Here is a 27,724-nt window from a genome sequence, read left to right as displayed (position 1 = left end):
AAAATTGTTGATGAAGACCAACGGAATTGGGACAAGTGCATCCAGATGTTGCTGCTGGCGTATCGTTCAGCGAAGCACGAGACAACTGGTTACACGCCAGCAAAGATTATTTTCGGATCTGATCTGCGACTCCCTGCTGATCTTAAGTTTGGAACGAATCCTACAGCTGTAAGAAATGATGGAGATTATTGTTCTGCCTTAAAGGAAGAAATGAATGAATTGCATCTAATGGTAAGACAGCATACGCATCTGATGAGCAATAAGATGAAGGACCGGTTCGATCAAGCGGCAAATTCAAAAGGCTTCGAAGAAGGTGATCTGGTCCTGTTGTACAATCCACTTCGAAAGAAAGGCTTGTCCCCGAAACTGCAGACAGCCTGGGAAGGACCCTATATGGTGATGAAACGACTTAATGACGTGGTATACCGCATACAAAGAAATGAAAAAGCACGATGTAAAATGAAAGTAGTACATTTGGAGAGGCTCGCCCCATTTGGTTCAAGAGGATTTGTGCCTAATCGGGACGATTAGGCTTTAGTGGAGGGCAGTGTTACAAAAGTAGTATTAAGTTGTATTTGTATTACTATATGCATCCCTGATTATGAACAATAGCTGTAGGTATATGGAATAGCATTTGTCTTGTTGTAGACATCTGGCGCCACGGCTGTCTGCTTGTCGAAACAATAGACATCTGGCGCCACACTGTCTGCTTGTCTAGTTAAACAATTGCTGAGTCTGGCGCCGCGACTGTCTGCTTGCGTCTGGCGCCGTATAGCCGTATGTTCTGGTAATTTCCAGACGCGATATTCTAGAAGGACACGTCGGCATCAGCGAGAAGTGCGTGGCTATATAAGCCGTGGCAGCGCCAACGTAATCAATCAGTGCTAAGAGTAAACTGCTATAGTGTAGACGAGTTGTGAAATAAAGAGTTGTTGAATTAAATTAAACAGTGTTGATTTTATTTGTCAATCCAGAGATACGAACCTAACAAAGTAAGCTAGCAAGAGTAAAATCGTAACAATATTTTACAGCCCATGCAAATATTTTTCTGCATGTGTTTGTGTTGTGCAGTTGCATTAGGTGGAAAAATCTGGACCGTGCAAGGGTTTTGCAAGAACAAGAGAATACCCCTATAGTTTTTTGCATAGGAGATAAAAATTGCTTAGTGCAAACGCACATTAAAGAGAACACAATATGCTGACGCGTTCGTTTTAATCTTGCCTGGTGTAAATGCCTTTGCGTGTTCCAAAAATTATAAGGTTAAGGATATTAAAATATGCTTTATATAACTAAGAAAATTTAACAGTGTTGAAACTCTTGAAGTTGTTGAAAGCATTATAAATTTGAATGAAGATATTGAGTGTATAACCTATATTATTCTCCATGTGCTGGAATCATATAAACTTGGTAAAAGAGTGTAACAGAGACCCACACTTCTATGTATAATAATTCTGTAGAGTGAGTGATAAAGCACAATTGTATATATAGTGATTGAATATAATCTTTTCAGATATTGCAGTATTGGAAGGATTTCATTTTTGCTATAATTATTGGTAACAAAGAAGATCTAATACCATTATTATATTGGAAAGTGGTTTGTACACTTAGTCTACTGAACTTAGTGCCTTTTTAATGAGAGTCATTCATTTAATTACCTTTCATTTATTCATAAAAAAAACACTTACATATATTAACTACCTAGTCCTTTAGAAATCAGAAGTTTTTATTTTGGAATCACTAATTAAATCAATACAAATATTTTAAAAGGAATCGCTCTTCTCGTTTGTGTTAAGGTGGAAATAGTGGATGTTATTGGAGTACCTTAACTTCATTTACTATCATACTTTTCAAGAAAATTAACTTTATCGGTAGACTTCTACGAACAAACTTAAGGTATGTAAACGTTCTTATACCCATGATTATAAAAAATGTGTGAATTATTTACTCAAAGCGAACAAATATCTTTGAGGTCTCTTTTCTTTATATTAAAAAAGTGAAAAAATATGTCTAAAGGAATTCGATTTCTGAAAAAAATCTTACCGAATATTGTCGTGTTGGTTTTAGTGAATATGTGAAAATTGGTACTTGCTCTGTTTAATATACACTAGATGTCATAAGCCTATGCTCCTCTACTTCGTTAAGTATTGACCTGGGATTGAGAAAAACATCCAACGATTTCGAGGTTAAAGTGATTATGTCCGAATAAAAGAAGTTCTCAAGATTAAGAAAATACATATAAAGTGGTGGTCAAAACATTTGCAACCAGAATCAAATATTTGTTTCTATATTCGGGTAAATTTTAGAATACAATCCCCCGATTTCGGGGTTATGGGTATCCCGTAGCTACCGCTGCCTTATGGTTTTTGAGATATTTGCCTTTAAATTTCAAAAATTAAACTATTTAAAACGCGTGTTGTTATAATTTCAACTTTTGTATCCCCTAACACTTCACTTATTTCTAACTGTTTATTTTATATTATGTATTGTAAAAATAACTTTAAACCCCGGTGTTCAAAATTCTTCTGTTTCCAAATTCTTCTTCTTTCTGCAATAATAATGAATTATAAATTTTCCTATTATGTATTTCTCATTTTTACCAATTCTCGATCAGCCTCGAATATTGAGAATATCGATAATTCGAAAACGATCATGAATCAATAGTGGCCATTAGAATTTACAACAGCTGTGCCATAATTTCGAACATACCTTGCCATTTTCGTTGAAGTGAAGTGATTGTAAAGTTTTTCATATTTTTATAAAAATAACAAAAAAAAACAATTTTTCTTATTGATTAAGTAAACAAAATCAATAATTACGTGTATATAACTTATAGAAGGTATAATTTTAACATCTAAAGACGTGAAAAGCGCAAAAGTGAATTTATCATTTAGGGAAATACGGTATTTTTTGATAAAAACAAAGAAAATATTGATTTTAAAGGCACGCGCCTAACATATTCGTAAATTAGAACTAAAAACGAGTATTTTAAGACCTTTCCCGTGAAAATTGGTGCACGTTTTCGGAAAAGCCGGTCTGCTGAACATTTACCAAATCTTTCAGAATTTTTATTATCTAGATAAATTCCGGTGTTGGATTGGCCAAGCTTATTTTTTCCGCAAGCGCTGCCGAAGGCGAACGCGAACACGAAAGAACTGGGCACGCCCAGGTGTTGGTCCGACCAGGGTGATTTCCTTTGAAGCGCGGCCGAAGGCTGCCAATGAATCGCTGCGGTGCCGCGATTTGATGGTACGGATGGATAGAGGAGGTCCTCAGGATTAAAAAATGTATACACATATACCGTCCTCAGACTTATAGTTTTCGAGATATTTCACTTTAAAGTTCAAAAATTAGTTACAACAATGCTCGTTATTTCACTATGTTTAACCCACTTTTCACACATTTTTTAATTAATATATATTTAATTACACTAGACATTCGTATATATCAAAAATTTATATTAATTGTATATTTTTTAAGGAAATAAATATACTTTAAAACAATTTTGCACATTCGAAGTTTCAAGCGATTTAAGGCCTAACTATAATGTGCATAAGCTAGCTTAAGCCAGCGTAAGCAACTGTCCGAATACACACAAATTGTATGTTGCAACTATAATGTACTTTACATCAAATTTCGTCAAGTTTTTTCAAACGTCATTTGCTTAAGGAAAATGCGAAACTGGTCGCATCTTCCGTACGGAATCAGCTGTTTTCGCATTTTGTCAACAGATACATCATTTTGAATTTGAAGATGTAGGACGACGAATGTTTTATACAAAGTTTAGTCGAAAATACTGAAAAATGAAATGTCAAAATATGCCTCTTATTTCAATCGCGTGTATATAAAAAAAAATGTCAATCTCCTTCATTTCTAGGAATCGTACAACAAAACCATTCTACCTCCTCTTCCTGTTTATTTCCCTCACTGAACATGACCGAACTCTTCTTTTTATATTCACTAATTTTTGTTAATATGCATATTCCGTCTAACAGAGAAGTAAGCATGGGTCGGCTTTAGTATACGATCCCACGATTTCAGGGTTAAAAGTGGTATGGTTAGATAGATCTGATGCTCCAGATTCGAGATATTTGCATTTAAAGTTGAAAATTTTGCAAATTTTATCTTGCAATTTCTCGATTTCTAGTAATTATTTATTTCATATTATGCACTTTTTATGCACTTATACTTCATTACATTGTTTCTACATATTTATTTTTTAGTATTTATTTAGTTATTTGCTTAAAATAAGCATTTTATATTTTACACAAATTTCATTACATGCACAATAACAAAAGTATTCCGTGTTGACAGATAATAAGTGTTGCCATAATTACACATTTATCAAACGAATAAAAATGAATCAAAATGAATAAAAAATAAGATTATACACCAAATACATAAATCATTGCCCCTTTTCTTCATACATCATAATTTTTGATCGGGCAGGCCACCAACGCAAAAAGGAGCTTTACTCAAAAAAAAAATCCGACACACCCCGATGTTGGATCGGCCAGGGTTATTTTTTTTGAAGCGCGGCCGAAGGCCGCCAACGCAAAAAGGACTTTTACTCAAAAAAAAACCTGACACACCCCGGTGTTGGATCGGCCAGGATTATTTTTTTTGAAGCGCGGCCGAAGGCCGCTAACGCAAAAAGGAGTTTTACTCAAAAAAAATCCGACACACCCCGGTGTTGGATCGTCCAGTTATTTTTTTTTTTAAGCGCGGCCGAAGGCCGCCAACGCAAAAAGGACTTTTACTCAAAAAAGAACCTGACACACCCCGGTGTTGGATCGGCCAGGGTTATTTTTTTTGAGCGCGGCCGAAGGCCGCTAACGCAAAAAGGAGTTTTACTCAAAAAAAATCCGACACACCCCGGTGTTGGATCGTCCAGTTATTTTTTTTTTTAAGCGCGGCCGAAGGCCGCCAACGCAAAAAGGACTTTTACTCAAAAAAGAACCTGACACACCCCGGTGTTGGATCGGCCAGGGTTATTTTTTTTGAGCGCGGCCGAAGGCCGCCAATGCAGAAAGAAGTGGGACGCGAATGGACTAATGTTTACCCTGTTTTACCTTTGTTGTGTTGCAAATAATCATTATGATCATTTTATTAAATTATTAGATTAAACATACTTATACGCCTTAAAACTTTTCTTATTACAATGGAAAATTTATTTCAGATGGTATTTGTTTTCTGCGTTTGAGTTTTTATATCCATTCTTATTCCTTTGATAAATGTGTAATTATGGCAACACTTAATATCTGTAAACACGGAATACTTTTGTTATTGTGCATGGAATGAAAATTGTGTAAAATATAAAATGCTTATTTTAAGCAAATAACTAAATAATTACTAAAAAATAAATATGTAGAAACAATGTAATGAAGTATAAGGGCATAATATGAAATAAATAATTACTAGAAATCGAGAAATTGCAAGATAAAATTTGCAAAATTTTCAACTTTAAATGCAAATATCTCGAAAACTATAAGTTTGCGGCGGCAACAATCATATATTTTCTTAATCTGGAGCATCAGCCCTATTCAACCATATCACTTTTAACCCTGAAATCGTGGGATCGTATACTAAAGTTTCGCCGTAAGCATTTTAATTGTTTTTAAATATTTTAATTTTCTAGTCATTTTTACAAAATCCAGACGAAATATAAAATCAAAGCACGAATTGTTTATTGACCATTTTCTCTTCTGCATGTAAGTACATTATAGTCATTCAAAAGTCTACTCTCCGTTCCTTATGCATTGCACAGACTTTTCGTTAATTTTTTGACAGTAACATACGGCTGCATATGCATATTATAGTTAGGCCTTTACATTTATGACAAATAGCAGTGTTGCCATACTTTGTGCCCTGAATAAATAATCAAAAATTTTTCTGTTTCATATTTAGAGATATAAGTGATTCAAAATGAACTATTGTTTTATATATTTATATGGATTATATAACATATATTATTTAAAAAAATAATAATATAGACAAATATTATTATACAACAGAAAGTAGTTCGACACAAAGGAACTATGAATACCCCGGTGTTCGATCCATGAGGGTTATTTTTTTTTTGAAACGCGGCCGAAGGCCAGTTTTTAAAAGACAATATGTGGCAACACTGGTATTTGTCATGATATGTAAAGAAAAATAAAACAAAATAAGAGTGAATTGCATGTAAAATTGTTGAACTTTGAAGTGAAATATCTCGAAAACTATGCGTCTGAGGACGGTATATGTGTATATATTTTTTAATCCTGAGGACCTCCTCTATCCATCGGTACCATCAATCGCGCCGCAAGAATCGCAATCGTGCCAAGTTTACATACACTTAGCTCTATTAAATTACGACACATATAGAATTAGTAAATTTTTAGTTTTTTTCTATCAATTTCAAAGGATGCACTATATATATTTAACATTAAATATGGCATATTAGAAAAATTTTTTGTTTACACAAATAAAAAAATTAATGATAAAGCTTAAAATGCGCTTAATTCATATCAAAAAAGTTTACAAGTTTACAAAAAAATTCAATAGTAATAACAATAGTTTTAGCGGGTTTTGGCCTACATTTTGTTGCAATTATTGCCCCTAGACGTCGACGCATGCTCCCCACTCGATTTCTAGTATTATTTCCCAATATTTTGACCCACTAAGTCAACGATCCAGTTTTTTGGCTTTATTTTGATTAAATTCGATGTTTTCGAATACGGTTTTCCAGATATTTTGAATAGGATTAACGTCTAGTGCTTACAAGACCTATGAAGTTATTTTTAATTCCATAACAACCATTCACGTACAAGATAAGACTTGTGTTTTGGGTCGTTATCCTGTTGTAAATAAATATAATATAATAAATAAAATAGTGGCTGCTATTAACAGTAGATTTAAGGACACTTAATATTTAAATTTTTTCTTAAAATGTTCAGATGTAGGAAATTTTATTTGCTACAAAACCGGTCTGAGGTCAAAATCGCTATAACTAATACTTCTCGAGATATTCGGCTTTTTAAGTATTGCTGTATGGAATTTTGGCACGATTCCTATTACTTTGGAGGGGGAGGGGGCAAAAAAACCAAATTTGCGTATAAAAGGGGTATGTGCGGATAGGGGAGCTTCTCCAGAGGAGGAATATCCAAAAATAATATAAAAAAACTTATATTTTTTTAAATATTCACGATTAAAAGTTCAAAAATTTGCACTAATAGCACATGGTATTTCTTTATGTTTCACTAAATTCTTTCACGTTTTTAACTCGGTATATTTAAATATACAAATTATTCAAATGTATTATTCAATTTGAAGTTATTTTATTTGCCGTCATCACGGCTTAGTTGTCAAGTATAAAGTGCCCATTAAATTATTCCTAACTTAGCTCAAGCCACCAACCCGCATCGCGTTGTAGCTCCTCTGCTGACGTTTTGCTGACCTTGCGCCTCGTGCATGGTGTTTGTTTACTTAGATGTCTGGCCAATGTTCTCACGCAAAATGTGCTGACTTAGCGACATGTGCAGAGTGGTAGGCTCTTATTACGACGGGAATTAGGGTGTGTCGTTTCTTCGCGATAACTCCTCCCCTTCTAAATGGGGAACGTCCTCGGTCCTCAAAGAAGCGGTTTTAATTGCAGTTTCAACGGACCTGGCTATGATAATCTCTCTCTTGGTCCTCCTTATCCTGAGAAGGACGTAAACAGTGAATGCCATGATTAATAAGACACCAATGGCTGAGAAACCTGTAACGTGGCCATAATGGATTGATCGCTGCAGGTGATTGATCCTTTGAACATTCTCTAGATTCACATGGTGAAGGTAAGAAGCGCTTAATATTTCTGTGTGCTGCGTCAAGTTGATTGTAGAAGCCCATGGAGTTTCAGGTTTTAGAGGCAATGTAGAATTTTCGTTATAAAAAGTCGTACCATTAATCTTTACGTTGTTTTTGAAGACCACGAGGTATGTTCCGTTGACCGTAATAGGGACCTCATTATTTTCCTCGATGACAGCCAATTGGTCATTGATGACAACAAGGCCGTCACTTATCGGTGAAATTGGTGTGAGGTTGTTAAATGTTGTACTGCAATTAGCGGTGTTGCGAGTCAGTAGTTGCAGAGCGCATGATGTAGTCGGAGATGGTAAGCAAAACGTTGGTGTTGTGTCGCTGCAGTTCTTTACGGCTACGGTATGGTTATAACACTTGGCTAAGATGGATTCTTCTAGGTGCAGGATTTGGTGGCCATGAGCTACCGGTAAAATAGTAATTTTCTTACATCTAAACATAGGAATCGGATATCTTATTAAAAAGTAAATTATGTTATTATACTGTAATATCTTAATTCTAGCTACTGCCATAACATCGGCCACGGTAAGGTCAGTGAAGTGCTCGTCTCCTGTTATGAAATTTATTTCGTTACTGTCTAAGAGAATGGGACTTAAGACCCCAATTTTGGCGAAAGTGACAGCTGTTATAATGTTATTTAATTCTGTAATAATTGCTCTGTTTCTAGCCAGTAGTATGTCATAAAGGTGACCGGTGTTTATTTCTCTTTCTTTTGTTAATTTCAGGATTTTATTTACTGTAATGGTAAGGTTATTGATTTCTTTCTGTACTTGAGTGTTTATGGTAAACTGTCTGTCCTGCGAGTTAATTAGCTGTTCTTCTGTGCTCATTAATCTATTGAAGTCGTCATGGTCAGGAGTTCCAGCAATGTATTTCAGGACTGTCCCTAGGGCATTCAGGCTTCTCGCCTGTCTGTGGTGAGCGTTTATCATTTGTATCAGTCGACTTATCTGGTTTATGTCCGCGTCTAGTAACTTCCTCATATGTGACTGAGGAAAGTGGTCTGTGGCATTAATTGTCTCGTCTCTCAGTAATTCGTAAAGTGTCAAGTTGGTAACATGCTTGATGTGTCCTGAATTTTCCCAAATTACAAGGTCCTCACCGACCACCGGAATGTACCTTGCATTGGTATAGTCGATTAACCTTCCTGTCGTTACCGATATTGATATGGCCAAAATTATGAAGATCCTAAAAACATATATGAAATTTTTTGTTAATTGTTTATCATTAGAAACGCCTAGGTTCTAGATTAAGTTTAACGAAGGTTGTCCTTATGGACCCTTCTCCCTTTTATTAAAACTGTTGTACCCATGTCTTTTTCCACCTCTTCCTCAGTATAAAGAGGCGTAAGCTTATTGCCTAGTCTCCTGTTATTTTTAACAAGTACTTTTTCTCCAACAGGGAACTCCCTATCCTGCCTGTTCTTATTATGAGTTGTTAGTTCTCTTTCCTGTGCGTTTCTTAAGCGGCATGGTATTTGGTTGTCATCTTTAATTGAACGAAATACGGTAAGGGGCTTCATCCCCGTTACTGTGTGAATGGACCTGTTATACTCAATCGTAGCTAAAAGGACAATTTCCTCAACATCATCAAGATTTTTGTCAAGTTTAAGGCATCGTGCTATTTCCATTAGTGTGCTATGAAATCGCTCCACCTGACCATTTGATGTACTATGTAGTGGTGGAGCATTCGCAATGTCGATATTGAAGTGATTCTTTAATGTAGCTTTGATGCTGTGTGAATTCAGCGATTTCTCATTGTCGCAATAAACTATTCGAGTACCGAAAAACATGTTGAGTAACTGAAGGAGCTGTGGTTTGACATCTACTATCGTTCTTGATTTCAACGACTGTACTATCGCAAATTTTGAAAACTTGTCGATGCACGTCAAGAAGAACTTGGACCCGGTAGAAAATATGTCAATGTGAAGAATTTCTCCACAATATGTTGGTATGGGCGTTTGAGCAATAAGCTGCTTCTTTGGGTGCCGATCATACTTCGCCCGCGAGCAAGTTCGACAATTTCCCACAAATTGTTTAACTTTTTTCTCCATTTTTGGAAAGAAGTAATCCTCTAGAATTTGTTTTGTGTTCTCCTGCGCTGCTCGATGCGCTCTGTTATGTTCTGCAGCGATAATTTCCTGCTGCTCATTCGGATTCGAAATGTCGTTAACGAATTTCTCCGTATGTCTGAATTTAACTGTTGGAAACATTTCGACCAGTTCGTGCTGAAACTGTGCAAGTGCATGCAGATCGCAGTGTATTGCGTTTACTGCTGTTGTGTTTACGGCCTCCTGTAAAAGTTCTAATAAATCCTTTTTTTCTCGGTAAGAAATGATATGCCTTGTCTTTTTTCCAAAAATTATAAAAGTTTTTCTTTGAGGTTCTGTACCTACCTCCACAATAATCTGGTTGCGGAAGCAATTTACCGGTTTTTCCGATCTTTCAATTGTATGGGTTGATGATTCCTCGCTATGAATTGTCTCGATGCTCGTGTTATCTAAAGCATTTATATGTTGCCTAGATAGAGCGTCTGCCACCACATTTTCCTTTCCTGGTTTGTAGATTAGCTTTGCGTTGCATTCGTCTATGAAGGCTTTCCATCTTTTAATTTTCGAATTAGGATTCCTATCCGAAACCGCAAAGGTCAGCGGCTGGTGGTCAGTATAAACATTAAGTTTTGTTACGCCGTACAGGTAGTTTCTAAGAGCTTTCAATGCCCATACAATAGCTAACAATTCCCTTTCATTGGTAGCGTAATGCTCCTCGCTCCCGGACAGAGTGCGAGAAATCATGGTAATCGGTTTGCCCTCCTGAGAGAGGACGGCGCCTATAGCATGAGCCGACGCGTCAGTAGTTAGGTCGAATTGTTTGTTAAAATCTGGATACGTCAGGGTTACATCCTCTGACGCTAAAATTTCTTTAATTGTTTCGAAGGTCTTTTTCTGTTCGTCCGTCAAATCAATTCTGATTTTTTTTGATTGGGACGCAGTAACTCGACCGTATTCGCCTCTCATGATGCTCGACAATGGTTTTGATATTCTAGCGAAATCCCTTATAAAACATCTATAATAACCCGCTAGACCTAGGAATGATCTGAGTCCCCTTAGAGTGGTGGGCTCAGGGAAACTTCGTATTGTGTCGACTTTGTCTGGACACGTTTTTATTCCTCCTTGTGAAACTAAGAACCCCAGGTATTCGACCTCAGTCCTAAAAAATTTGGATTTTTCAACTGACACTCTCATGTTGGCCCTAAATAATTCATTTAAAATTGATTCTATATCTTTCAGATGCTGCTGTTTGTTTTCCGAAAAAATAATAACATCGTCTACATAGACAAAACAGCTTTTCCCAATATGCTCTCTTAATACGTCGTCTATGGCGCGTTGAAAGATGCTCGGCGCGTTTTTTAATCCAAAAGGTAACCGGCAAAATTCATACTTGCCATTCTTGACAGAGAAAGCTGTTTTTTCCCTATCACGCTCCAATAGTTTAATCTGATGGAAACCAGATTTTAAGTCCAAAGTGGTGAAGTATTTACTACCACCCAAATTGGAAAGAATTCCTGTTATGTCGGGAATTGGGTATTTATCACCGATAGTTTTTTCATTGAGTTTCCGAAAATCTATAACTAATCTCTGCTTCGCCTGTCCGTTTTCGTCTACCCCCTTTTTCTTTACCACCCATATAGGGTTGTTAAAGGGTGATCTTGATGGCCGGATAACTCCATTTGCTAACAAATCCTTGATTTCTTTGTCCACGAAATCCGCTACACTCAGTGGGTACGGGTATAATCTTGAGTAAACTGGTGTTTCGTCCTCCGTGCGAATTGTTGCTATCACCTTTGTATTGTACGGTAGTGCCTCATTGGGGTCAGCAAAAACCCTATTCATCCTTTTGATCATTCTAGAAAAATCTTCCCTAACGTCTGTTGGTACTAGATTTGTTTGAAGCCTAAGATGGCTTACGTCATGACTGGAAATGAAGAAGATTTCCTCCTCACCAAAATCATGATTTATTGTATTCGATTTAAGGTCAATGTTCGCATGGACCCTGTTTAGTATGTCGAGCCCAATCACGCCATCAAATGATGTTAAGTCCGGTAAGATGAAAAATTCTGCCACTACGCCAAATATTTTCATGTAGCATTTTTCCATGATAGAAGTAACCCCGTGAATAGATTTTACAGAGAATGTGTCCCTGAAATGTTGTGTCCTTAAAGCCGGTGTTGGTTTCATATAACTCCTCGACGCACCAGTATCGATAAGGAGTTTCACTTCTTTCCCTCCTAGGAACTTTGAAATCCAGGGTAGGAGGGACCTTCCCCTAAAAAATTAAGTTGATCTAAACTTACGTCATCCGCCGCTTGTTCGGCTTCTGCACCGTACAATGATTCACTCTGTAGCTCAACTTCCTCCTCCAGATGATTAACACGTTGGATCTTTGGTCCTGTGTAACGTCCAGAATTTGCTGGACGTTTTTGTTGATAGCCCTGTTGCATTCTATTACTGTTTCCTTGATAGGCACCTCGGTCTCTGTCAAACGATTGGTGTTTAAATTTCGATAAGGATGGATCAACGTCCATTGGTTCCGCTCTGACTAGTCTGTCGTTGTCACGTCCGTTATTTACCCTTTGATTTTCCGTAAAATGAGGTGCATGTCCGGGTTTGTACTGCCTATTACTATAGTAGTGTGGGCTCTTATGAGCTGAGGGTGGATCATAAGTGTTTGTCCTATGGTTGTTCTGGCTTGAAATTATATTATTATTTTTTTTAATGTGGTTGCCCTCGACGTTCCTGGCAGCAAAATTGGCCGCGAACGCATACCGCTCATGGTTTGAGTCTACCTCCTGTGCTAAAGCAAGAGCAGACGGAAGGTCAGACGGCCGTGAGGCGAAAAGAATGTCGCATAAGGGCTTCCTTAAGCCGGAAATGAAAACTCTTAGGGCATCTGCCCTATATTTCTCGTTTATAATTTCTGCCACGCTACTCTCGTAAGACATTATAGTCTTATTAGCTAGTAACGTTAGCTTCTTTTCTACCTCATCGTAGAATTCCAGACAGGACCTAGAACCCTGTCTTAAGGTAGATAATTCCTGCTCTATAAGATATACGGGACGTTTGTCCGCGTACGTAAAGTCTAAACGTGCTATAATGGCATTAAAGTTCAGCACAGTACTAAACGATGAGAGGACCGCATCGGCAGCCCCTCTTATTTTGTTCCTCAAAATGGTAACTGCTTGGTAGTGTCGTTCACTGCCATCGTACCTTTTGAACAGTTCATAAGCGTTATGCGCCGCCTCGCGCCATGACACATATGTGCCTATGTGACCATGAAATTCTGGAAGTGATTTGATAGCATCAAGCGTTATGTCACATGTCACTAGTGGATTTACAGATACCTTTAGATATTTTTCTACCTTTGGCCTGCTGCCTGTCACCTGGTTTTGGATTGCTCCTAACTTCCTATCGAACTCCAACCTTTGTGCTGCCAAAGCACTTCTAACTTCCGCCTTAATTAACTCGGTTATTTGTTCCGTGTTCATATTTGCTTTCTGACTTCCTAACTTTAAATTTCTAAAAAGGTCTTCCAGACCTTCACTCATTAATTTTTGTTCTGTCACTTTCCTTTATTTTATTCACAATTATTGCTATATTTATTCCAGGAAACGAGCATCTCACTTACCCTTCCATTGGATTTGAATAGATTAAAATTAGGTTCAGGTTCTTCCGGTTAATTGATCGGGCCAAAGGTTGTCTCTTCTTTAAGTCCACGCTGAGTCCAAGTAGTTGATTGTTGTCGATTTTAAGTGAGCCAACTGTCGTAGTTACACGAGTCGAGTTAAGAACTTTATATTTTTCTATTAAACTTTTCAATCGCGAGCCCCACGTTGGGCGCCAATTATTCAAATGTATTATTCAATTTGAAGTTATTTTATTTGCCGTCATCACGGCTTAGTTGTCAAGTATAAAGTGCCCATTAAATTATTCCTAACTTAGCTCAAGCCACCAACCCGCATCGCGTTGTAGCTCCTCTGCTGACGTTTTGCTGACCTTGCGCCTCGTGCATGGTGTTTGTTTACTTAGATGTCTGGCCAATGTTCTCACGCAAAATGTGCTGACTTAGCGACATGTGCAGAGTGGTAGGCTCTTATTACGACGGGAATTAGGGTGTGTCGTTTCTTCGCGATAACTTACACTCTAAACATTGAAATAAGTTCGCATTTCACTTTTATTTTGCTATATTTTACCTAAATTTATTAATTTAAAAATCACTTAGCACATTCATCGTTGAAAAGGTTGGATTGTTTACAATTATGAGGAAAACGAGCGTTGCCATATTTTAAACAGCAAATATTTAGGATTTTTAACGATTTTTCTTTGTTTGTTTTTTCGCGTGATTATTTTTCTATATTAACTATAATACAAAATGTATGTGTGTAATATGTGACTGAAGTACTTTCGCGTAATGCTCCTTTCTGTGTTCTGTTGCTCTAAAAAAATAACCCTGGTCGAGCGAATACGCGGGGTGACTGAAGTAAGGTGGGACATATAAAATTTTAAATTTAAAAAGTTCCACCAGACCAAAATCTGCACCATACAGTGATTCGTGCTGGGTGCATTGGCTTCTCGACGATTACGGGCGGGTTTTCTGTGCCCCAAGTGCGACAATTCTGCTTGTTAACGTAACCATCGAGGTAGAAATGAGCCTCGTCCGAAAAGATGATTTTTCGTTAAAATTGAATGGGTTGAAGACTCACCACTTTGGAAAAAAGTTTTCAATATTTCTCAGTTTTCTTCTAGTGAATAGCGACCCATTTCGTAAATTTTAGACTTTTTACTGAATATCTGTCACTTTCCGAATGGTATTTGACGTTTCCAATGTCGAAATATAGATAATTCAGATTTGAAACGTTAGATTGCGCATCCTTAACTTTCGAATAGTACTCCTTTCTGCATTAAAAATAAAAAAATATATTGAGTTTTCGTAATAAAGTTATATTTTTTGGTTATCTTGCACTCATATTGAAACAAATTTTGAGTTTTCGTTATAAAATTGTTAAATTTTGGTTATTATATCATTCTGCGATTTTTATTTATTTTTGATAATATACGTTGTTTTATATATTAGGTGACAATATATGTATATAATATTATATAATATTTATTATATAATATTACTACGTAATATTACTTATTTGTTTATTAAATTAAATAAAGAACATATCCATATGCATGGATAGAGGAATTTTTGGGAAAAAAGGAATTTAAGCGAATTTCTTTGTTATCACATGGCAGCTTTACACATCGTCGTAATATTTAGCACACACATGATGTTCACTACCAGTGTAAAATGTAATTTTTAAAATAAAGATTTCTTAGGTAAAAAAGCTACTAAAAGTGTAAAATATGGATTTAAGTTTATAAGTAGTTTAATGTAATGAATTTGAGGTGAAAAATGTAAATAAAGTGTGTTTAATGTGGTAAACTACCTTGTTGAAATGTTCGAATTTTGGGAATTTTTGAAATTTAAGGTCGAATATCTCGTAAACTAAGCGTTTTCGAACGGTACTTTTAAATCGCGGCGCCGAAGAAATCGGAATTGTGCTGGAATTTTCATAGATTTTTTTTTAATACATACCTTCTATAAAAATTCTATAAAGCCTTATTTAAAAAGCCGAATATTTCGAAAAGTACTAATGATAGCGATTATGACCTCGGACCTTTTTTGTAGCAAATAAATTTTCCTACATCTGAACATTTTAAGAAAAAAATGTAAATTTTAAGTGTGCTTAAATCGAGTAATAGCAGCCACTGTCATGTACATTTTTTCAATAGCTCTTGTCTTTTACGATATTTAAAGTGTCATCGATCAAGTGGGGCGAGTTTAACGCATTTGGTTTGATTCCGAATGGCTTCAAATGGAGCAATGTTTAAATGGTTCCAAATGGTTTATTTCTAAATAACAGTATTTGTAAGGCAATCGATATTTATAAATAATTACATTGTTTATTATTACTTACCGAAGTATGTCCTTCCACTTTCCTGGCTGATCGATGAATAAACACGATATGCGTATATGCCCAAAGGCACTTGCATATACCGTGCAGATCAGCACAGCTAGAATAGAGGGAAAACATACTGCAGCTTACATACAATAAGTATATAAGCCCAGATAACTACCTAGAGTTTGCGCCTACCTGCTTATGCTTATGCGAAGAAGGTGAAATGACAAATATACAAATTGTACAAACAAGTAAGCAGAAGCTTTACAGTTGGAAAAATGTATATAATATTGAGTTCGCGACAATTTAAAGAGAAATGAAAATGAAACATTCAACTGTAAAATAAACATAGAAATTGAATTTTACAATATTTATATATACGTATATATGGGCAAGGGTTGCCAACATCCCCACCCCTGTGAATCAACCTGATTCACAACTATCAATGTCCAGAACGGTTAATTTTGAGACTGCTCGCTGTTTAACTCCTGTGAAAGTTCGTATGTCTGCTCATCGTACTTCGACATCAGTCCCAGGGTATACTTTCTCCACTCTACCGCGGCACCATTCTCGTCGTGGAACGTTAGGATCGCATATAAACACCAAGTCTCCTTTCAGTGGCTTCGTTCGGCGACACCATTTCACACGGTGAGTCAATTTAGGTAGATATACAGTAATCCACCTCTTCCAAAAATGATCCCTCAATTGACGCGCGATGCGCCACTGCTTGCGTAGCATACATGTATTTCCCAAGTCAGTGTCTGCTATAGGAGTCTGGGGCGTGTTGTCTGCTCCCAGAATGAAATCGTTAGGAGTCAGAGGCTGTTCTTGATCGGCAGTGATAGGTAGATACGTCAGTGGGCGAGAGTTAACGACGTTCTCAGCTTCAATCAGGAAACTAATCAGAGTATGCTCTCTTGGTGAAACTTCTTTTAAAGTGTGACGTAAAACTCGCTTGACACACTACTCCATTCTCTTCCATACGCCACCTTCTGAAGAGTAAATGGCGAATTAAACACCCACTGGATGTTTTTCTGTGATAATTCACTTTGTAAGCGACCGCAGTCGAACACTTCTGCAAGTCGCTTTGCTTCTCGGTCGGCGCCAATGAAATTCTTTCCATTGTCAGACCTAACTCTTATGGGTGCACCACGTCTATTCACAAAATTACGTAAAGCAATAATACAGGAGTCAGTACTCAAATCGTGAGCCAGTTCTAGATGTACAGCTCTCACTGTAAGACACGTGAAGAGCGCAACTCATCTCTTTTCGGTGCTGCGTCGAACAGTCACAGTAACTGGGCCAAAGTAATCAAGGCCAGTGTAGCTAAACGGGCGTACGTAAGGAGTAAGTCTGTCCGACGGAAGCGGTTCCATCCAAGGCGCTTTATTCAAATGGCATACATTGCAACTGGCAATGACGTTGCGCAACACACTTAGTCGTGGCACCCAATAATTGCGGCGGATATCACCAATAGTACCTTCTATGTTTTGGTGGCACATGGCACTATGGTGATGAAACACCAATAGTTTTGTAAAGGCATGATCAGGTGGTAGAATAATAGGACGTCGTGTGCTGATTGGAAGCCAGCTGGTGGCGTCGATGCGTCCCTGTACTCGAAGAACACCTTTGTCTATATATGGTGAGAGTTGTAACAGTGTCGTTGGTAATGTCATGACCAATGGACTGGAACTCGGCTGCATACACTTCGCGTTGTACTATGGGGCATAAAAGGCTTTTAGCATTGCCTACTTCTTGGGCTGTTAAACCATAACATTGATTTGGCTGTGTACGACGACGGCAATGGTTGACAAAGCCTAATACCCAGGCAACGATTCTTACCATTTTTGAAAAGAAGAAAATCTATTAAAATCAATAAAATTACAACTCACGATGACTAAAGCGAATTTGGGCCGAAGCTCTTCATCAGGTTCATCATTTCCAGAAACTGTTATGTCTTCAGAAGGCCAGGCTTGCTCGTCCTAGCGTAGGATCGGAGGACTCCTATAGCAGACACTGACTTGGGAAATACTTGTATGCTACGCAAGCAGTGGCGCATCGCGCGTCAATTGAGGGATCATTTTTGGAAGAGGTGGATTACTGAATATCTACCTAAATTGACTCACCGTGTGAAATGGTGTCGCCGAACGAAGCCACTGAAAGGAGACTTGGTGTTTATATGCGATCCTAACGTTCCACGACGAGAATGGTACCGCGGTAGAGTGGAGAAAGTATACCCTGGGACTGATGGCGAAGTACGACGAGCAGACCATCTGGTCCTTCCAAAGGAGTGGAGGTTTTCCTCTTCCTCTGCTTCCTCCGGCGGGTACTGAATCGAAAACCTTCAAAGCTAGAGCGTTCTCTTCCATCCGGACAATATGACCGCTGCCTCTTGATTCGCTGAATTACATATGTCAATGTCACCGTATATCTCGTACAGCTCATCGTTTCATCGGCGGTACTCGCCGTCGCCGTTGCTCTGCAGCTGGTATAAAACTGCTCAGTGAGATCCTTCCCGTTTCTGACGGAGCTTTTGATGTTAACGTCAGCTTAAACACCCATAATACTAAATTCGGACTTAACGGCATAGAGGCAGTTCTTTTTTTTTTGTTGCGAAAGCGGCTTTGATATCGACAAAGAGTTGGTGTGTGTCCATCTTCCTTTCACGGTCTTTTCCAAGATTTGCGCATGGTTAAAATCTGGTTGGTAGTAGATTTTCCCGGTCTAAAGCCACACTGATCAGGTCGAATCAGTTTGTTGACGGGGTGCTTCACTCTTTCACACACTATGCTCGATAAAACCTTATATGCGATATTACGAAAGGTTATCCCATAATAATTGGCGCAGATTGTGGGATGCCCATTTTTGTAAATTGGGCAGAGCACAGTTAAATTGCAAACGTTGGGCATGCTTTCGTATTCTACAAGGAAGCTAAAGAAGAGAGGAAGAGTGCAAGTCGAGTACAAAACCGTTTAGACGTCGGTTTTGATAGTAGCTTCTCGACGTTGTGCCTTCCATCTGTTTATTGAAGGGCGTGTTTTGCTGTACCGAGGCATGTGCGTTTCTTATCTAGAACAAGATAGCGGTCCGAGTCGATGTAAGTCCTCAGAGCTTACGTAACTCAAAGACAATGGAGGCGTGTCGTGCATCCATCACAACATTAACGATCTGGTTACAAACTTTTCGATCCAGAGGCATCCATTGGAATGAATGCCAGGACTCGTCACCGAGCCTTTCTCCCTTCGCGAGTACCACATCGAAATTGCGCTCTTTTATAGGGCCGCTGTATTAAATGTCACAAGGACCTACTTGTATCCGTTCTTGCACCCGTCCATAGCATTTCTTGGACAGAAGTCGGTTTTTACTCTTACCAGGGCATCAACCAGTTGGAGAGCAACACCTATCCAATTTAGGGACTGGAAATAGTCATAGTCCTTGTTGCGTTTGTGTGGTCGTCATCATCTGATGCTGTTATTTCTTTTTCATTCTACATGGCGGGTGCTAAACCCAGTTTAAAAGTAAATTTAGTAATCAGTATTCCCACATTTTACGAATTACGAATTACAGCACGAAAACGTTTCGGCATACTGCGAATCAAATTTTCTAATATTTCTGGTGGAAAATTTTTTTGATAAAGTGGGCGTGGCCCGGCCTCTAACAAGGTTAATGTACATTAGGGTGGGTCGATTCCGGACTTTTTTCGATTCGGGATTTCTAATAGTGCGGAAAAGTTGCCTTAGTACTTCCTGATTCCAATGCCACTTTTTGTTTTGAGATCGGATTGCATCTTCAACCCCAACTCCGGCCTTGAAATTTCGGAAATTCGTCTAAAATCGTGAAATTGTCTACCTAGCGCCTGAAATACGCATCTCATGGCAAAATGTATAAAACAAAAGTTATTTTTCACGTCATTTGCTACCGAAATGCTATATATGTTCTCATGGCCGTAGGACGAACCGTTCCCGAGATACGAGCGAAAAGGCGGCGCGCCACAACGCAAGGTGAAAATTGGCTTGCGGCCGCACTTCTTGACGTTGATTTCGCCGAGTGCTATCACATTTATTCACCTACGCCAAAGAACACGTTCGGATAGGTCTTCACACAAATATTTTTTCATCGAGTTCATTCACTCTTGTCGGTGATTTCGCCGAGTTCTATCACTTACATTCATTTCCCTGCGCCATACGACACGTTCGGACTGGTCTCCACATAAATATTTTTTCATCGAGTTCCTTTACTCTTGTCGTTGATTTCGCCGAGTGCTGTCACTTATATTCTCTCAACAGACCACAGAACTCAAAATGTCTGTATATAAATTTAAATTTAGACAGAAATGTCCTGTGTTTGGCATATATCCGTACAATCTCTCTGAGTCCCAGTTACCTACTTACCAGGATGTTCTTTTGTGTTATCAGTTTGAAAGATTTCGTATAGGGCGACTCCGAGGTGACAACTATGAACCTAGGAGTAAAGAGGTTAAAGAAATAGTTGCAAAAAAGATTGAAAATACTTTCAAAAAGTCATCCATTCCGATAGTTTCACACACCAGAGTTGTACACATGCTCACCACATACCATAAGACTCTTTCTCTCTTTCTGACTCTTAAACAAATGTTTTTAAGGAACCCAATAGGTTTGAGCTCTAAAAGAGACGACTTTGTCTCTTCTGCCGGAAAATTATTTGACATCGCTGCTTGTAAATTCATTTATTTTTCTTCTTGCACGTGTCCAAAGGAAAGGAAAGTTCCTATCAATGAACAACCATTTCTCTTGGATCAGAGAACCAGAAGAGTTGGTCACATTGGAAGTGTTGATCTACCTGAAACAAAAAAATTACAAAGAAAAATGAACATAAAGAAAAGCTTTCAAAACGTCATTCAACATCAACACTTACCAGAAGAGTATCAGCCAGAACACGTGACCATTCAGATCAGCCAGACTCTCATACAGACGACAACAATGTAGGTGCGTCCCACATGGATTCTTCCAAAAACGATGCTGATAATGAATTTTCTCTTCCATCCTCTAAAACCAAATAAAACACACTAGTAAAGGGTGATTTTTTAAGAGCTTGATAACTTTTTTTTTAAAAAAAAACGCATAAAATTTGCAAAATCTCATCGGTTCTTTATTTGAAACGTTAGATTGGTTCATGACATTTACTTTTTGAAGATAATTTCATTTAAATGTTGACCGCGGCTGCGTCTTAGGTGGTCCATTCGGAAAGTCCAATTTTGGGCAACTTTTTCGAGCATTTCGGCCGGAATAGCCCGAATTTCTTCGGAAATGTTGTCTTCCAAAGCTGGAATAGTTGCTGGCTTATTTCTGTAGACTTTAGACTTGACGTAGCCCCACAAAAAATAGTCTAACGGCGTTAAATCGCATGATCTTGGTGGCCAACTTACGGGTCCATTTCTTGAGATGAATTGTTGTCCGAAGTTTTCCCTCAAAATGGCCATAGAATCGCGAGCTGTGTGGCATGTAGCGCCATCTTGTTGAAACCACATGTCAACCAAGTTCAGTTCTTCCATTTTTGGCAACAAAAAGTTTGTTAGCATCGAACGATAGCGATCGCCATTCACCGTAACGTTGCGTCCAACAGCATCTTTGAAAAAATACGGTCCAATGATTCCACCAGCGTACAAACCACACCAAACAGTGCATTTTTCGGGATGCATGGGCAGTTCTTGAACGGCTTCTGGTTGCTCTTCACCCCAAATGCGGCAATTTTGCTTATTTACGTAGCCATTCAACCAGAAATGAGCCTCATCGCTGAACAAAATTTGTCGATAAAAAAGCGGATTTTCTGCCAACTTTTCTAGGGCCCATTCACTGAAAATTCGACGTTGTGGCAGATCGTTCGGCTTCAGTTCTTGCACGAGCTGTATTTTATACGGTTTTACACCAAGATCTTTGCGTAAAATCCATGTGGTCGAATAACACAAACCCAATTGCTGCGAACGGCGACGAATCGACATTTCACGGTCTTCAGCCACACTCTCAGAAACAGACGCAATATTCTCTTCTGTACGCACTGTACGCATTCGTGTGGTTGGTTTAATGTCCAATAAAGTAAACTGAGTGCGAAACTTGGTCACAATCGCATTAATTGTTTGCTCACTTGGTCGATTATGTAGACCATAAATCGGACGTAAAGCGCGAAACACATTTCGAACCGAACACTGATTTTGGTAATAAAATTCAATGATTTGCAAGCGTTGCTCGTTAGTAAGTCTATTCATGATGAAATGTCAAAGCATACTGAGCATCTTTCTCTTTGACACCATGTCTGAAATCCCACGTGATCTGTCAAATACTAATGCATGAAAATCCTAACCTCAAAAAAATCACCCGTTATTAGAACACACTGCTTTAGTTGCCCAAAGATTTGGAGTAAGTGATAGAGCAGCGGCCTTGATTGTTTCATCTGCTTTTCTGGATGCCAAAAAAGCAGGTTTGATAACAGAGAAACCTGGTTGTCATTGGAACCTGGTTGTCATTACTTTGGCCACGTCACCTCTCCTTCCGGGTCAGCTGAGGATGAGACGCAAGCTATATGGCCACATTTACAAAACAATTCAGTTGATGTGGAACATCTAGAAGTTGTCGGTGCTGATGGCACCAACACGAACACAGGTTGGAGAGGTGGAATCATTCGGAAACTAGAAGAAAGAATAGGTAGGCCATTACAGTGGGTTGTTTGTCTTCTACATTTCAACGAACTTCCATTTCGTGCTCTTTTCGAACACATAGATGGTGTCTCAAAGAGTCCAAATACATTCTCTGGCGACATAGGTAAACTGCTCCCTTATTGTGAGAAGTTGCCTGTTGTCAAATTTGAAAGTTTTCCATCCTGCCAATTACCTTCTGATGTTATTAATCCGACCCAAATTAGCACAGACCAAGCTTATCTCTATAAAATATCAGAAGCTCTTATTTCCGGTCAATGTTCCTCAGATTTAGCGTCGATGCATCCAGGTAACATGTGCAAATCTCGCTGGCTCACCTGTGCAAATAGAATTCTGAGATTATACATGAGATTATACATTTCTACTGACAAACCAACAAAGGAAATAAAGATTTTGGTCAAGTACATACTTACAGTTTACTCACCTTTGTGGTTCTCAATTCAACAGTTCAATCAAAGATGATTCGCGCCATCTCTATGCTGCAATTCAAAGGTCGAGATACTTACCTGCTAAACTGCGCAAGGTTGTCGATTCATCCATTCAACAGAATGTTTTCTTTGCTCTTCCAGAAAACATTCTCCTTAGTATGATGACTGACGAACGGATAGAAGTCAGAAAGTTGGTCCTTAACCGTCTTCTGGCAGCCAGAGAAGCAGAGTCTGACACTGTAAATGGAAGGGTTAGATATAATAAAGTGCCAAAGCTGAATTTCAAACTAATAATTATTACGATATGATTAACTGGAAGACTATTACCTTGACGGTTCCACCAGTTCTTTGTACAGTTTCTAACGAAGAACTCATAAAAGGGCTGTCGGGAGATACTGCAGAGGTATGGAAATTTAGTGAATTCCCCTCTCACACCGTGGCAGTCGAGAGAACCGTCAAACTGGTGACAGAGGCATCTTCTAAAGTTATTGGCCCCCAATCTCGTGATCGTTTTATACGCTCTACACTGAAATCTAGGCAACAAGTGCCAAAGTTTAGTACAAAATCTGATTTTATCAATAAATTTGACACAGATTCAGACTAAAACAAGCCTGACATATAGTTGGTTGGTTGGGTTGGGCTTGGGAGGAATTCGAAGAGCAGCCACATCCACGCGGTGGGTTCTGGGTGACTAATACAGGTTAGCTGAGAGCTGCAACAATTTTGACCTTGCGCTGTGGCGCGCCGCTTTTTCGCTCGTATCTCGGAAACGGTTCGTCCTACGGCCATGATCACGTATACCATTTCGGTAGCAAATGACGTGACAAATAACTTGTATACATTTTGCCATGAGATGGGTATTTCAGGAGCTAGGTAGACAATTTCACGATTTTAGGCGAATTTCCGAAATTTCAAGGCCGGAGTTGGGGTTGAAGATGCATTCCGATCTCAAAACAAAAAGTGGCATTGGAATCAGGAAGTACTAAGGCAACTTTTCCGCACTATTAGAAATCCCGAATCGAAAAAAGTCCGGAAAGTCCCTAATGTACATATCTCATAAACCACTTAAGCTAAAACAACCGAATTTGCTTAGTACAAATCTTATAAGAACTTTTACCGACAGTGTGAAAATGGATGAAATCGGAGGATAACCCCGCTGACTCCCTATATAACGGGAATGTTAAAAACTAAAACTAAAAGGCGAAATGCGCCGGACACATTAAGTTTTAAAGATGGAAGGCAATAAAAATATTCAAGCCCGAATACCGAATATTTAGTGCTTGGTACCTATAGTTGACTTTTGATATGTTGGTCAATGTGTGATATATATAAGTGAAATTAAGGGATAATTATTTTCTTATAATGGTATATCTGTATGTCAAAAATTTGTTGAATCGGACCAATACTTCCTTAAGCCCTCATATAGTTAATATAAGGAATTTTCAAAAAGTTAACAAAAACTAAAGTTATACTTTTATTTGACGCGCGCTCATCGGCGCCTCCTCGAAGACTAATCACTCTCTATCGAGTTTATTGCATATAAGTACTAAGTATATATTTTATTCCAACTGTTTATTTACATAACGGTGTGTCTTCACGGCATGCTTTATGAATTTAACTATAAGAGAAAATAAGTGAATTCGTTGAGGTTGTCAGAAAGTAATATAAATATACTTTCATTTGATGCCTAGTGTATATACGAAAAAGTATCACTTAAAATTTGTTGGAGTTACCCATGAAGTGAATGGATTTTTACTATTTTTTATCTATATGCATGTACTAGGAGTGGTTGTACCTTTTATTTTGAAATACCTGTAAAGCTCCTTCCAAATTACGACACTGCTGTTAGTTTTAACCTTGACTTTTCTATTTGAATAAAATAATTAATTTAAAATTTATTTAAGTTTCACTTAGAGCCCATTAAGCCACTTTCTATTTTCTTTGATTACTACTTACTCAACTGCTATCTGACAGTTGTCGACTGTTGTTGTTGTAATACCACAAAAAGATTGAAGTAGAATTAAATTGTGAACAGCGCCAGGGACGTTAAAAATGAAGATTATGGATAAGTAGTCAATATCGTATTACGTATCACTTTAGTTTACCATACTTACCTTAAACAAATTAAACAAAACAGTTATTTAATGTTAACTTTTGTACTTTTTTCATTTTCCAGTGGCCTGTGTCAAAACCGTCTTCGGAGAAGCTGTTGTACAGATTCTAGAAGCTCTGTTATAAATGTAAGAGGAGTCGTTCCAAATCAGGATTTCTCTGCCATAACAAACTTTTTGAGGAAGAGTAGAATCAGTTCTGGAAAGATGACACTCCCAAGTGCTGCCCGAGTTTATACAGATGTGAATGCACACAAACCGGACGAGTATTGGGACTACGAGAATTATGTAGTTGAATGGGCTAACCAGGATGATTACCAGCTGGTTCGAAAATTGGGTCGTGGCAAATACTCTGAAGTATTTGAAGCTATTAATATTACAACGACGGAGAAGTGTGTGGTTAAAATCCTCAAACCAGTAAAGAAGAAGAAAATTAAGCGTGAAATAAAAATATTAGAGAATTTGCGAGGTGGAACTAATATAATTACTCTATTAGCGGTTGTAAAAGACCCCGTTTCACGTACTCCCGCTTTGATATTTGAGCACGTCAATAACACCGATTTTAAACAATTATATCAAACTTTAACGGACTATGAGATCCGTTACTACTTATTTGAATTACTGAAGGCTCTGGACTATTGCCATAGTATGGGCATTATGCACAGGGATGTAAAACCTCATAACGTTATGATTGATCACGAAAATCGTAAATTGCGCCTGATTGATTGGGGTTTGGCAGAATTTTATCATCCTGGCCAGGAGTACAATGTTCGAGTGGCATCTCGATATTTCAAAGGGCCGGAGTTGCTTGTTGACTACCAAATGTATGATTACTCATTAGATATGTGGTCTTTGGGCTGTATGTTAGCTTCAATGATTTTTCGGAAAGAACCCTTTTTTCATGGACACGATAACTACGACCAACTCGTCCGTATTGCCAAAGTGCTTGGCACTGAAGAATTGTATGCATATTTAGATAAATACAATATTGAGCTAGATCCTCGATTCCATGACATTTTACAAAGGCACTCTCGAAAGAGATGGGAAAGATTTGTCCATTCGGATAATCAGCATCTTGTTTCACCAGAAGCCCTTGATTTTCTTGATAAGCTTTTGCGTTATGATCATGTTGAAAGGTTGACTGCACGTGAAGCAATGGCTCACCCCTACTTTTTACCAATTGTGAACGGGCAAATAAAATCTACCAATCAGCAATAAAAGTATATACAATTGTAAACATGCGTTGTCCGAATGGAGGTTAAAAGTAACTTCATAGATGAGCAACTTAATTAATACCATCAAAAAATTAGTTTAGTACGAATCGACTCCAAAACAGAAGAGGAATCTAAAAATTTTTAATAAACCATGAAATTATACATAACTTATTTAATAAAAAAATAAAAATACAATAAAAAAACAGATCTATTAATTCAAAAGAAGAAAAATGACAATAGTTGTAATGAAATAAATGTCGCAATTGGTTATTCATATACGATAGTGTTGGTTAACCCTTAAATGCATGATGATGTATATATACATCAGTGTTTTCTTCCTTACATAATTTCTAAACGGTAACTCAAACACAGTATTTTTTACTTTTATTAGGTGCTAAAAATATCTGTGTTGACTTTTGAATGCAAACTTTCATGATATGACATTTCACTTTTTAATTTTAATAATTTGACAGCTTGGCGCGCCACTTAAAAAATACACACTTGGTATTTAAAAAGGAAAAACCATGCATTTAAGGGTTAATGAGTTCCGATTTAACCCTTAAATGCATGATGATGTATATATACATCAGTGTTTTCTTCCTTACATAATTTCTAAACGGTAACTCAAACACAGTATTTTTTACTTTTATTAGGTGCTAAAAATATCTGTGTTGACTTTTGAATGCAAACTTTCATGATATGACATTTCACTTTTTAATTTTAATAATTTGACAGCTTGGCGCGCCACTTAAAAAATACATACTTGGTATTTAAAAAGGAAAAACCATGCATTTAAGGGTTAAAGGAAGATTTTAAGAGATAACATTTATCGAATGAATAAAGACACACTTGGGTGTTAAATTACGTTTTGTAAATCTTTAAGGGGGGAGCCAGCTTTAGAAGCTTCAAAAAATCGATTTTTTTTGCTTAAATCTCTTTAAAAATTATCTAGGAATATGTCCCCAAAGTTATAGACGGGAGTTCGAAATATTGTCGAAGCTAGAAGGGAAATAGTGGAAAGTTGAGTTTGAACTTTTTTTCAAATTTTAAAAAATTTTGGAATTTTACACTTTTTTTAAATTCCTTTAGTTCAACTAAAACATAAGTTATTACCAAATATGAATCTCTTTGAATTTTTTTATTCCAATAGAAGTTACAACCTGCATACTGCCCGCGTCCGACAAATGTACATGCGAGATGCATTGGGCAATTGCTTCTCAAAGACAGAATATCAAAGATTTCGTATCCAAAAAATGTTCGCTTTAACCAATTATTTCTTTCGCTCGCAAAAAATCGATTTTATGAAGCCTAAAAACCAGGCTCCCCCCTTATATATCCGAATTTTTTTTTTGCAAAACTCAATAATTAAGACATTCGTGTTTTATTCTTATGTTTTCTCCTATAGAAATAAAGATAAATTAATTCGTAACAATAAAATTC

The 27,724-nt window shown here is 37.6% G+C and overlaps 2 protein-coding genes across 12 annotated transcripts in view; both read left to right on the top strand.

Annotated features, from left to right (window-relative positions):
* Positions 1-27,724, top strand: part of LOC125776690 (uncharacterized) — a 436,599-nt gene that overhangs the window by 249,879 nt on the left and 158,996 nt on the right. The gene's annotated exons all lie outside the window — the stretch shown is intronic.
* LOC105225126 (casein kinase II subunit alpha) lies at positions 1,179-27,724 on the top strand. Of its 10 annotated transcripts, none has more exons than XM_049450188.1 (4): positions 1,180-1,458; positions 1,520-1,553; positions 1,768-1,893; positions 25,136-27,724. In XM_049450188.1, exon 4 carries the CDS (start codon positions 25,278-25,280, stop codon positions 26,286-26,288), a length of 1,011 nt encoding a protein of 336 aa, XP_049306145.1. In that variant the 5' UTR covers positions 1,180-1,458; positions 1,520-1,553; positions 1,768-1,893; positions 25,136-25,277; the 3' UTR covers positions 26,289-27,724. The 10 variants fall into 10 exon arrangements, with proteins under 10 accessions (XP_049306149.1, XP_049306148.1, XP_049306147.1 ...); XM_049450189.1 differs by having other exon boundaries at positions 1,520-1,594; positions 1,794-1,893; XM_049450185.1 differs by having other exon boundaries at positions 1,520-1,594.

The sequence above is a fragment of the Bactrocera dorsalis genome, chromosome 2 (genome assembly GCF_023373825.1).
Source record: "Bactrocera dorsalis isolate Fly_Bdor chromosome 2, ASM2337382v1, whole genome shotgun sequence".
Lineage (NCBI taxonomy): Eukaryota > Metazoa > Arthropoda > Insecta > Diptera > Tephritidae > Bactrocera > Bactrocera dorsalis.
Note: the sequence above shows the minus strand (reverse complement) of the source record. Positions and strands in the feature narration are given on the sequence as shown.